Here is a 12,685-nt window from a genome sequence, read left to right as displayed (position 1 = left end):
TTGGTAGCCAATTCCTTTCTCCTGCTTTCCGTTTGCCTCCACTCAGACATTTTCTCTCTCCATTCCTGCGTCTTCCTACTTTCTCTGTTGTAGTGAATCATAACTGCTTTGATCAATTCTTCTTTTGATTTTCGCGGATTTTTTCTCAAGTTCTGCAAGCGACGTGAGGCCGGTGATCCGGCTGCATTAGTCAAGGTCACTAAAAAAAACACAGATAGAAACATGTAATACACAGCGGCTGCATTGTTTATTATCACACAGTGAAGGTGTTTTTAGACTTTTTGTAGCATCCTTCCCACATACCTAACATAACACAGACAGGCCAGGGAAGCAAAGGCATGGCGAGCAATGGGGTGAGTGTTTCTGCCCCGACTGCACCTGGGGGGGGAACTGACCGATGGGTCACTGGGTTTATCTGCACTGGGTACAGGAGGTAGCTGGTGTCCTGCACAGGGGACAGTAGTGAACAGGAAGGTGGCGAGCTGCTGGCGGGGGGGGGCGGTCCGCGTAACTGCCGGCCTGCTGGTGAGGGGGGGAGGAACACACAGCTGTGCTGGCTGCCTGCTGGGAAGGGGGGGGGGGAGACCGGAGCGCACCGCGGGGCTGGCTGCCTGCTGGGAAGGAGGGGTGGAGACCGGAGCGCACCGCGGGGCTGGCTGCCTGCTGGGAAGGAGGGGTGGAGACCGGAGCACACCGCAGGGCTGGCTGCCTGCTGGGAAGGAGGGGTGGAGACTGGAGCGCGCCGCGGGGCTGGCTGCCTGCTGGAAAGGAGGGGGAGGAGACCGGAGTGCACCGCGGGGCTGGTTACGTGCTGGAAGGGGGTGGGGAGACCGGAGCGCACCGCGGGGCTGGGGGGGGGGGACAGCGAACCTGGCGCCCTGCACTCAAGTATCCCTAAATTCTCAACAGGGTTTCCTACTGCCAGATATATCACTGCTGCGTGTTACCTGGGAAGAAAGGGAGGGTCTTCTACAGCAATGTGGATTCCGCCCTGGCCTCTATGCAGCTTGCCTGTGTGCAGCCATGGTCCCCCCACCTCTAGCTGCACAGTGGATCGGACGAGTTAGCCTGACCGGGACAAGGACCACGCTGGCTCTCCCAATAAACTTGCGAAAGCACATTGCGCACACTCTGGCTGCAACTTTTCAAGAGATTACCAAGGCCAATTACAGAGATGTGATAGAGCAAATCAATGGGCTATTCCACATTTAGGTATGCATGCAGGCAGCCATAACCCCAACCGTCCTCTCCCAAAACATAAAAATCTGCTTACCCCGAGCACGCTCCTCAGCTTCTTCCTCACCAGCAACTTCCCGCTGCTGTGACTGGCTAGCCTCCTCCTGGCTTGAGAAGAGCTCCTGGCTGCATGCCTCCTGGGACTCCGGGGTGTCTCCCTCCACGCCAGTAGCCTCACTGTCGGCTTCCTCTACACTTTCCCCCACTTCTCCCTGCTCTGAACTCTCCATCGTGCTCCTCGGATTGGCAGTGGGGTCACACCCAAGTATGGCATCCAGCTCCTTGTAAAAATGGCAGGTTGTGGGGACAGCTCCTGAGCGGCGATTTCCCTCATGGGCTTTGCAGTAAGCACTCCTCAGCTCTTTTATTTTGACCCTGCACTGCAACGCGTCCCGTTCATGGCCCCTTCTCAGCAAGGACTGCGATATCTGCCCATAGGTATCATAATTTCTCCTTCTGGAGCGCAGCTGTGCTTGCACAGTTTCCTCACCCCAAACACTGATGAGGTCCTGCAGCTCGGAATTGTTCCATGCTGGGGCTCGTTTGGGGCGTGGAGGCATGGTCGCTGATTGATTGAATGATTGATTGCACTCCACACCTGGCTGAGCAAACAGGAAGGGGATGTTTAAAATTCCCGGGGCATTTAAAGGTGGGGTCAGCTGAGCCCAGGGCAGTGGAGTGTGCATGATTACCAGAGAGGTTTCTAAGGTATGCTGGGATACCTCCTTATACCCCGGAGGTCAATAAAAGCGCTAGTGGGCGTCCACACTTGCTGACCAGCGCTGGATCACCAGCGCTGGAATCCCTACACCCGAGGCTCGACCGGGTGTACAGCCAGCGCTGCAACCAGGGAGTTGCAGCACTGGCTGTGCTTTGCAAGTGTGGCCACATCCTAAGTTGCAGCGCTGTAACCCCCTCACCAGCGCTGCAACTCTCTAGTGTAGCCATGGCCTTAGTTTAAGTTATTTTGTTCTCTCTCCACCTAGTGATTAAATAAACTTACCAGGAAATACAGAATTGAGTGTCTTTAATATGGAGAACATCAATATATGGTCCCAAATTATAAACAGGAAGTCTGGGTGATTAAAAATAGGAGGAAGAGGTAGTCTCTGGGCCACGGGCTCTGTTAAATGTGTGGTCCACACTATGAAAGAATTTAATAACCTCTGATGCAGAGGACTGCCAGCACCACTGAAAGTGCTGCTGTCAATAGCACAAACATGATCTTCCTCTACCAAACTCATTCAAACAGGGTAAAATATCAGGCTTTCAAGGTGGTAACTTAAGATCTTTATTGCTACAGATGTTTTGTAGCTTTGTGATAACTGCAAAATCCAAATAAGCATTTGTTGTTTAAGATTAAGTCTATAGTACTGGTAGCCCACCTACCAAATTACTTGCTGCCAGATCATTCACTCTGATGGCACAAACTTAAATAATTACAAATAACGTTGTCAGTCCATTGTGCATTAACACCACAACACTAGGGTTATGTCTACACTACGAAATTAGGTCGACTTTATAGAAGTCGATTTTTAGAAATCAATTTTATTCAGTCAATTGCATATGTCCACACTAAGCGCATTAAGTTGGCGGAGTGCACTGTCACTACCATAGCTAGCATCGACTGACACAGCGGGGAACTGTGGGTAGCTTCCCACAGATCCTGCAGTCTCCGCTGCCCATTGGAATTCTGGGTTAAGCTCCCAATGCCTGATGGGGCAAAAACATTGTCGCAGGTGGTTTCAGGTACATGTCGTCAGACAATCATTTCGCGTCTTTTTTCCTGGGTTACTCGTGCAGACGCCATACCACAGCAAGCTTGGAGCCCGCTCAGCTCACCGTCACCACTGCTGTTGTGAGCACTGTAAACATCTCGTGCATTATCCTGGAGTATATGTAGAACTGGGCTAAGAGACGCCAACATGAGGAGGATTTTGATGAGGACATGGACACAGATGTTCCTGAAAGCACAGGCTGTGGTAATTGGAACATCATGGTGGCACTGGGGCTGGCTGATACAGTGGAACGCCAGTTCTGGGACAGACAGACAAGCATAGACTGGCGGGACCACAGAGTGTTGCGGGTATGGGATGGTTCACAGTGGCTGCGAAACTTTTGCATGCGTAAATCCACTTTCCTGGAACTCTGTGAGTTACTTTCTCCCCACCCTGAAGCACAGGAATACCAAAATGAGAGTTGCCCCGACAGCTGAGAAGTGAGTGGCGATAGCCCTGTGGAAGCTTGCAACACCTGACTGCTACTGGTCACTTGAGAATCAATTTGGAGTGGGAAAGTCTACTGTGGGGGTTGCTGAGATCCAAGAAGCCAATGCAATCATTGATGTTCTGTTATCAAGGATAGTGATTCTGGCAAATGTGCAGGTCATAACGGATGGCTTTGCTGCAATGGAGTTCCCTAATTATGGTGGGGCGATAGACGGAACGCATATCCCCATCTTGGCAACCAGTACGGAAACCGCAAGGGGTACTTCTCAATGGTGCTGCGAGCACTGATGGATCACAAGGGACGATTCATCGACATCAACGCGGGATGGCCGGGAAAGGTGCATGATGCTCGCCTCTTTAGGAACTCCAGTCTGTTTGAGCAGCTGCAAGAAGGGACTTACTTCCCAAACCACAAAATTACTGTTGGGGATGTTGAAATGCCAATAGTTATCCTTGGAGACTCAGCCTACCCCCTTGCTTCCAGGGCTCATGAAGCCTTACACAGGCAGCCTGGACAGTAGTAAGGAGCAGTTTAACTACAGGCTGAGCAAGTGCAGAATGGTAGTAGAATGTGCATTTGGACTTTTAAAAGCTTGTTGGCGCTGTTTGCTGAGTAGGTCACACCTCAGCACAACCAACATTCCCACTGTTATCACTGTTTGCTGTGTGCTCCATAATATCTGTGAGAGTAAGGGGGAGATGCTTATGGCAGGGTGGGAGGTTGAGGCAAAACGCCTGGCTGAAAATTTTGAGCAGCCAGATACCAGAAGCGCACAGCAAGGCATACTGCGCATCAGAGAGGCTTTGAAAACCGGTTTCATGACTGGCCAGGCTTTGGTGTGACAGTTGTGTGTGTTTTTCCTTGATGCAAACCCATCCCCTTTGTTGATTTTAATTCCCTGTGAGCCAAGTCGTCCCTCCCATTTCGAAATAAATAACTATTTTTTTGAAACCATGCATTCTTTATTAATTAAAAAGAAAAAAAAAGAACGTACAAGGTAGCCCAGGTGAGGTGGGGGAGGAGGGAAGGACAAGGCCACATTGTTTGTCGTCGTCACCCTAACAATCAAACTGTTTGAATGACAGCCTTCTGTTGGTTGGGCCATCCTCTGGAGTAGAGTGGCTGGGTGCCCGGAGACTCACCCCCTGCATTCTTGGGCATTTGCTCTCCCAACAGACACTTCATCATGTCCGTTTGTTCTCCCATTAGCCTCAGCATCGCCTCCTGCCTCTGCTCTTCGCGCTCACTTAATTCTCTCTTGTCCTCTGCCACTGAATGCACATGACTGAAGCTGTGCCTTCACTGTCATGGTTTGTGCTGCAATGATTCCAGAATACTTGCTACTGGCTTGGCGTGGTAAAGTGTCCTATCTTGGAAGATTAAATAAGGTAGCCCCCCTGAGAAACCTTCTGCAAAGGCTTTCAGAGTACCTCCAGGAGAGCTTCTTGCTCCATCCCCAGACATGTGAACAGACCTTTCCAGTAGCTGTACTGACCGTGAATGCATCCAGTTCTTCAGGGCAAATCAAACATTGAACACTATTGCTTTTAAACCTTGTGGTGTAGTTACAAATGTGTACTCACCAGAGGTGTCTTCTCCAGCTTCAGGGTTGGGGATCCCGCCTTGGGAGGGTATTGGCTCCAGGGTGATGAAAAGTTCCTGGCTGCTGGGGAAAACGGATTCACTGCTTGCCTACTGCACAGTCTCCTCCTCCTCCTTATCCCTGCTGCGTGAGACTCCACCTTTGCAGGTATCCACGGACAGTGGTGGGATAGTGGTAGGGTCTTCACCTAGAATGCCATGCAGCTGGTCACAGAACCAGCATGTATGGGGCTCTGACCCGGAGTGACTGTTTGTCTCCTTTGTCTTTTGGTAGGCTTGCCTCAGCTCCTTAACTTTCACACAGCACTGCTGTGTCCCTGTTGTAGCCTCTGTCCAACATGCCCTGTGAGATTTTGGCAAATATATTTGCATTTCTTCTTTTTGATCGGCGTTCGGCCTGCACAGATGCTTCTTCCTATACAGCAATTAGATCTAGTGTCTCCCTTTTGGTCCATGCTGGAGCTCATTTGTGATTCTGGAGGGACTGCATGGTCACCTGTGCTGCTGAGCTCGCCACGCTGACCAAACAGGAAACGAAATTCAAAAGTTCCCGGGGCTTTTCCTGTGTACCTGGCTAGTGCATCGGAGGTTCAAAGTACTGTCCAGAGCGGTCACAATGGAGCAATCTGGGATAGCTCCCAGATGCCAATACCGTCAATTTGCGTCCGCACTACCCTAAATTTGACCCAGCAAGGTGTTTAAATCGACCTAATGTGGCTAAATTCGACCTAACCCCATAGCGTAGACCAGGCCTAATAGGTTAAAATAGTGGTTAGCTGTGTTTTGTATTATTAATACCATGCAGCTCAATCCAAATTTAGAAGTTAAGCATTTACTTCCTGCCAAAAAAGGATAAAGACTACCAAGCCTACTACATTAAACAAAATAATTATTATACCAAATGATAAATACATATATTGTATATTGAAACAATTCAGGTTGTTTAATGTTATGAGTAGTAAACATGAGGATCAACTATTGCTCAACCATTAGTACTTTAAGCAAGTGGTTTAATCTTCCACTTTTGCACTGATATTCTACCACACCAATTGTCAGAGACAATTTCTATAGTATAGAAATAGAATTCTGTAGTAAACTGGAGTAAGTTCTGCATTAGTTTAATTAACTTTGTCTGCCAATAAAAACTGATGAGGCATTTTACAACTTTATGATAATCACATCACTCTTTGGCCTCAGAATATATTTTTCATTTTCAGAACACCTCTGTGTATAGTGTAAATCTAGAGAGATACAAATAAGACTTGGATACCATTACATAACACAGCCAAAAATGAAGAAAAACACAAGGAGTAGTCTGAATGTCAACTTCAATAGCAAACTGATGTTTTTTCCATTCAATTACAGCAGTGGTTCTCAAACTGTGGGTCCTCGTTTTAACGGGGTCTCTAGGGTTGGCGTTAGACTTGCTGGGACCCAGGGCAAAAGCCTAAGAGCTTCAGCCCTGGGTGGCAGGGCTCAGGTTACAGACCCTGGTACCTGGGGCTGAAGCCATGGGGCTTCAGCTTTGGACCCTCCGTCTGGGGTATTGGGGATTGGGCTTTACCCACCCTCACCCCCATGCGGTGGGATTCGGGCGAGCTCAGGCTTCAGTCCCCCATCTTGGGGTCGTGTAGTAATTTTTGTTGTCCGAAGGGGGTCATGGTACAATGAAGTTTGAGAACCCCTGAATTATAGAAAGGTTAAGTATAGCATATTAACTATACCTGAAATATTGCCAGCAATATATGCTCAAGACATTAGAACTTTTGTTTGTTTTTTGTAGGCTCCATTTTGCCCAGTATCAAATGTCACTGTAAGTGACATCACCTAGTAAATCACAGGCACACCTCTGTTGGTCTCCTACCAGAACATATTAGCCTAGGATAAAGGATAATGATGCTGGCTGAACTGCCGGAGCTTCAGGATACATGTTCTTACATATGCTGTGAAAAAGCATCTAAGACTTTGGGGCAAGGCGGGGGGGGAAAGGGGGAAGAGATGAAGAGTATGTTTCATGATTTCTCTTCTCTTCATGCCACAGTTATTCATAATTGAAACAATTCCAAGGTTTCTCAACCTCACAGATTACCAAACACAATGGCTTCTCTAAGGTAATATCTTTTATTGGACGAACTTCTGTAGGTGAAAATGACATGCTTTTGAGCTACACAGAGCTCTTCTTCAGATCTGGGAAAGGTACTCGTAGGGTAATGTCTACATTGCAACTAAAATCCCACAGCTAGCCCGTACCAATTGACTGGGCTCATAGGGCTTGGGGTAAGGAGCTGTTTAACTGCAGTCCAGATGTTTGGTCTCGGGCCGAAGCCTGGGCTCTAGAACCCTGTGAGGTGGGAGCAGGGCCATTCTTAGGATTTATGGGGCCCTATGCAGTATTATTAAATTGGTGCCCCTATGCCGGATGGCAGCCCAAGCTCACAGCCTGGTGGGGGAGGGGGAGGAGGGACTTGACAGCAAAGGATAATGAGATGCCCAGCCTGCCTCATGGTGGCGGAGAGTCATAGTTCCCCACAGAGATTTCCATGCACTCTCCCTCATGCAGAATGGACATGAAGAAAGTACCTAATTAAAAGCACTAAAATTTGGGAATAACAAATGTCAGTCACAGGTTTTTTGATATGCCCTGAAGTTTGTCAGAGATGTATTTGCAAAAACTTCATAGTAAGGGTGAGTCAGCTCTTCTGCTGAATACAACATTACATATAATGGAATACATGATGCAGCTCTTCTCTGTTTTACATTTTCTTCATCAGTATTTCTAAGTTGAATTTATATTTTAAATGTACTCATATCTTAAGCCAGCATTCCAGATTACTACATATTTAACTCACTGAAACAAAGACATTCTTTTAAATTAATCAGAGAGGTTTAGTGTGTTCATAACAATGTTCATTGCTTTTAGAAAAAGGGAACAATAATTTACTTTGTGTGATCTCCATAACAAGAGACATGGTTATGAAATTTCACCAACTTTAAAAAAATATGTTTCCAAAGATTTTAGGTATAACAAGGATTTTGTCTTACTAAGGTACTGATTTTGCTGGAGGGTTCTTTTAAAACTAGTTTGTCAGATAGTCAGAAGTAAAGAAAAGGAACTCTTTGTCCAGCTATCTGGAAGGGAAGGACTGTTGTCCCTTTAAGGGCTCTCTTCAGTGGGGAGTGGGGGGAGAGGTGGTGAAGGGATGGACAGGAAGACTTGGAAGCGCGCTTTTTTTTAAACTATAGTAATTAAAATGTGTATTTTAGATAAGGGAGGTCTTTTGAAGGATTTATTTAAAAAACTGTGTGTGAAGATCCACATATTTAAGGCTAAAGATGATTGTGCATCTAAAACTCTATGCAAGCATTTTTTAGAAATGTGATTTTATAATCTTCACCAGCTCACTAATGAAATATTTTTAAAGCAAATTTTAAACTAAGGTCCTGTAAACTGATATGTTCTGTGTAAATATTACATTAATGCACAACTGTTTTTGTCAGTAAAGTCAGAAACTGACAGTATAAAAATTTATTTGGGCATAAGCTTTCGTGGACATCTGATGAAATGGGTTCTAGTCCACAAAAGCTTATGCCCAAATAATTTGTTAGTCTTTGAGGTGACACAAGGACTCGTCCTTGTTTTTGCTGATACAGACTAACAGGACTACCACTCTGAAACCTGTCAGTATATACCTTGGGGTTGGCAAATGCCTGTTAAATGGCTTTATTACCCCTTGAATGTCTCTTTAACAGTTTCAATGTTGTGCTAATAGGTCTGGCAGGCTGGAGCTTTTTTCACTTTTAACTACTAGATTCCCTCCCAGGGAAGACTCACCAGGCTAGAGCAGCCATCTGTGGGAGCCTGCGGGAAGGGTCAGAACAGAGATAGGAAAACAAGAGGGTGGACACTAAGACCCAGTGGTGCCCCAAATATTCAGGTGCCCTACGCAGCTGCCTATGTTGCCTATGCCTAAGGATGGCCCTGGGTGGGAGAGTCCCAGAACGTGGGCCACAGCCCAAGCCTGAACATCTACACTGCAATTAAACAGCGCCTTAGCCTGAGAGAGCTGACACAAGCCAGCCGCGGGTTTTTAACTGCAGCGTAGACATACCCATACAATGTGGAATAGATTGTTGAATATAAGTAGTTAAAACATAGAGGGAGGGATAGCTCAGTGGTTTGAGCATTGGTCTGCAAAACCCAGGGTTGTGAGTTCAACCCTTGAGGGGGGCACTTAGAGATCTGGGGCAAAAATCAGTACTTGGTCCTGCTAATGAAGGCAGGGGGCTGGACTCAATGACCTTTCAGGGTCCATCCAGTTATATCCAGAGATAAGTTATAATAATGGAAATATACCTAAGAGACACAGGTTGGGTGATGTATGTACAATCTTTTACTGGAGCCAACTTATGGGGGTGAGAGACAAGCTAGCCTGAAGAAGAGCTGTGTGGCTCAAAAGCTTGTCTCTCTTCAACAGAAGTTGGCCTAATAAAAGATATTACCTCACCCATCTTGTCTCCGTAATATTCTGGGACTACACTACATATACATATTCTAAGAGACCATTCAAGGTGAAGTGACAACCACAATGCAAAACATATTTGCTCACATATTATTTCTCAAGTAAAACAGTATATCATAGAATTTTTTCTACAACATAGATTCACCTGCAACATTTTACATGTCGGGGTATTACTCTAAGTCAGACAAAGATTAATTTTCAGACAAAATGTTTAATGATTAGCTCTGCTTCATTCACTTAGCCAGAGGTTCTCAAACTGTGGGTCAAGTCCCCAAAGTGGAACGTGACCCCACTTTAATGGGGTCACCAGGGCTGGTTTAGACTTGCTGGGGCTTAGGGCCAAAGCCCAAGCCCAAGGGTTCCAGCCCTGGGCGGCGGGGCTAAGGTTACAGACCCCCCACCTGGGGCTGAAGCCCTTGGGCTTCAGCTTTGCCTTCCGGCCTGGGGCACGGGGGCAGAGCTGTAAGAAGGAATTTTTGCGCCTGAGGCAAGGGCCAGCTCCAGGCTCTTTGGCGGCAATTCGGCAGTGGGTCCCTCAGTCCCTCTCGGAGGGAAGGACCCGCCGCCCAACTGCCACAGAAGAATGAATGAAGCGGTGGTGGCAATTCAGTGGCAGATCCTTCCCTCTGAGAGGGACTGACAGACCCACCACCGAATTACCACCAATCGCGGCTTTTTTTTTCCTGTCTCCTCTGCCCCACTTGGGCAGTAGAGCTGTGCCCCTCTGCTTTGCGCACCAGAGGCAAGTGCCTCACCCGCCCTGCCCTTGTTACACCACTGCAGGGGGCTTTGGTTTTGCCTCTGCTTCTCCCCAGGGTGGCGGAGCTTGGGAAGGCTCAGGCTTCAGTCCCCCTTTCTGGGGTCCTGTACTAATTTTTATTGTCAGAAAGGAGTCACAGTGCAATGAAATTTGAGAACCCCTGCACTAAGCACTTTACAATGAGAATGAAAAACTGTTATGACATGGTATTATCTGAGATATATGAGCGTGTGATTAGAAGCTACATCATTCTATATATGCAAAATAAAGCAGAGTTAAAGGGGCACTGTCAATGTAAAACGTAGTCAAAAGAAATAAGTTGTTTCAGGTAACACAAACTTTCAGTTTTTGTGGTTTTACAATCATTTTTACAGTTTTAAGTGTGTTTTTCCTCCTGTTTGTGTGTGAAAAACCCACAAAAAATGGGACGCGAGATACTACCAAGGTGAAAAAAGGAAAACTAACTACATATGACATATTGTTAAATGCATAAAATAATCAAAAAAGGAAACTCCTCTCTCTTTCGGCAATAGTAATCTTGACACTTTAAGAAAAGAGATTAAAAATTCAGACAAGCGTGATTTTGAAGTTGATATTGATCTAAGACTGCATTTGCAACCTTAATTTTGGTTTCAGAACTTATAATAATAAATCTGGTTCCTAACATAGACATTTCATTAATAATTTTTTTTTAAAGAAAATAAGTTTGTTCACCTGAAATCAAAACAACCTGTTGACATGCAAAGCTCATGCCCAAAGAAAGAGTTCATGAAGAGCTCTGATTCACTTAGCGTGCACCTTGCATGATGGATAACTTTAGAATCACTGAAATCTTTGTCAGCAGGTAAACAAGATACATTGAATTTGGAGACCTTCATTTGGGAGATGTACACATCCACTCATAGGTAATACCTCAGTTCCACAACTAGATCTGCGAATTTGGAACCCTGTACATATATGAAACCTCACTGAAGTCAATGAGGTGCCATGCAAGCGAAGGGATCTGTCCGCACAAAACCAGGGCTAAATTAGCAATATACAGCTAATGCAACCTATCTTTTTTTTCTTTTATCGTTGGCTGATTACTGTTAAAAATACTGCTATTGTTAAACATCTACAAGATATGTGCAAAATATGTGCAAAGCCTCATAACTCAGCCAAGCTTCAAGCAAATTTCATCAGATCATTCAGAGTTACTTCTCCTTTCTAACGGTTATTTTCCCTGCTAAATTTCATCTTTCAGCCTGCACCTGAACTGATTATGAAAAGCCCATAAGACTAGGGGGACGGGACGGGACGGGACGGGACGGACGACGAGCAGTGTTTTATAACACAGTGCCTGAGCTCAGCCTGCTGAACTAGTTGGAACGCAACTCTTCCCCGCCACACACAACACCCATCTCTGGGCAGGGACTAGGCTTGAAAAGCTCCAAGTCCAACCCGAAGCGCCAGAGCTTCCTGGTGGTTATAAACCGGGGCAAAGACAGAACCAAACTGTCAGCAACACAGCCCGGGTTACCAGCCCGCATCCGGCAGCTGCCCAGCGCAGGCGGGCACCCAGCGCGCACGCACAACGCAGCGCGCCCCCCTAGGCCTCTCAGGCGCCGGCCTAGCTCTGATGGGGCCCCCAGGGCAGGGGGTGAGACTGGGACGCTGCCCCACCCCCTTCTGGCCCTGGCCCGCCCCAGCCCCTCACCTCCTTGACGGGGGGGAATTTCTTGCGGCACTCCAGGCTCAGGCCCCGCAGGTCTCCCTGCGTATTTTCCAGCAGCTTCTTCACCGCCTCGGGGCTGCTGGTCCCGGACATGGCGCCGCCAGCCCGGGCTGAGGCGGCAGCTGCGAAAGGACGGGCCGGGACAGCGCCAGGCTCCGCGCGGCCGCGGCCGGACACGTCTGCGCTAAAGCGCCGGAAACCTTCCGCCTCAGTCCCCTCCCGCTCCCACAATCCCGGGCGGCGCCGCCGCCGCGTCAGCCGCGCTTCCGCACGCAGGGCGGGGAGAGCGGGGCTCCCCGGCCGGTGTGAACGTAGGCGGGAAGGGGCGCTGCCCTGGCGTCTCTGTAGGCAGCGAGTAACCGGCCCGTGAGGTGCTTTGGGGGCCGCCCCAGGCGGGCTCGCGGGACTAGAAGTGACACCCAGCGCCTTTCGTCGGTGTGTCGCCGGGGAGACGGTGCCTATTGACAGAGCGGCTCCCACAGTAACTCCAGGTGGCTCCGACTATAACACACCTACCACCCAGTGGCGGGTTAGCCAGCGGGCCCCGGGACCCTGGAACAATGGGCGCTCCTGCCGCGGGGGCTGCAGGTGAACAGGCTGGGGAGGGGCGCGGGGGCTCTGCAG

General features: G+C 48.0%; 1 protein-coding gene across 8 annotated transcripts in view; it reads right to left on the bottom strand.

The window, feature by feature from the left end:
- MON2 (MON2 homolog, regulator of endosome-to-Golgi trafficking) overlaps positions 1–12,237 on the bottom strand; it is a 195,161-nt gene extending 182,924 nt beyond the window's left edge. For all 8 annotated transcript variants that reach the window (XM_050923165.1, XM_050923129.1, XM_050923137.1 and 5 more), the window contains exon 1: positions 12,044–12,237. In XM_050923165.1, coding sequence (XP_050779122.1) covers positions 12,044–12,154 — 111 coding nt within the window. In that variant the 5' untranslated portion in view covers positions 12,155–12,237. The remainder of the gene's footprint in view (positions 1–12,043) is intronic.
- Positions 12,238–12,685: the final 448 nt, after the last annotated feature.

The sequence above is a fragment of the Gopherus flavomarginatus genome, chromosome 1, assembly GCF_025201925.1.
Source record: "Gopherus flavomarginatus isolate rGopFla2 chromosome 1, rGopFla2.mat.asm, whole genome shotgun sequence".
NCBI classification, from domain to species: domain Eukaryota; kingdom Metazoa; phylum Chordata; order Testudines; family Testudinidae; genus Gopherus; species Gopherus flavomarginatus.
This window is presented reverse-complemented; position numbering and strand designations above follow the sequence as displayed.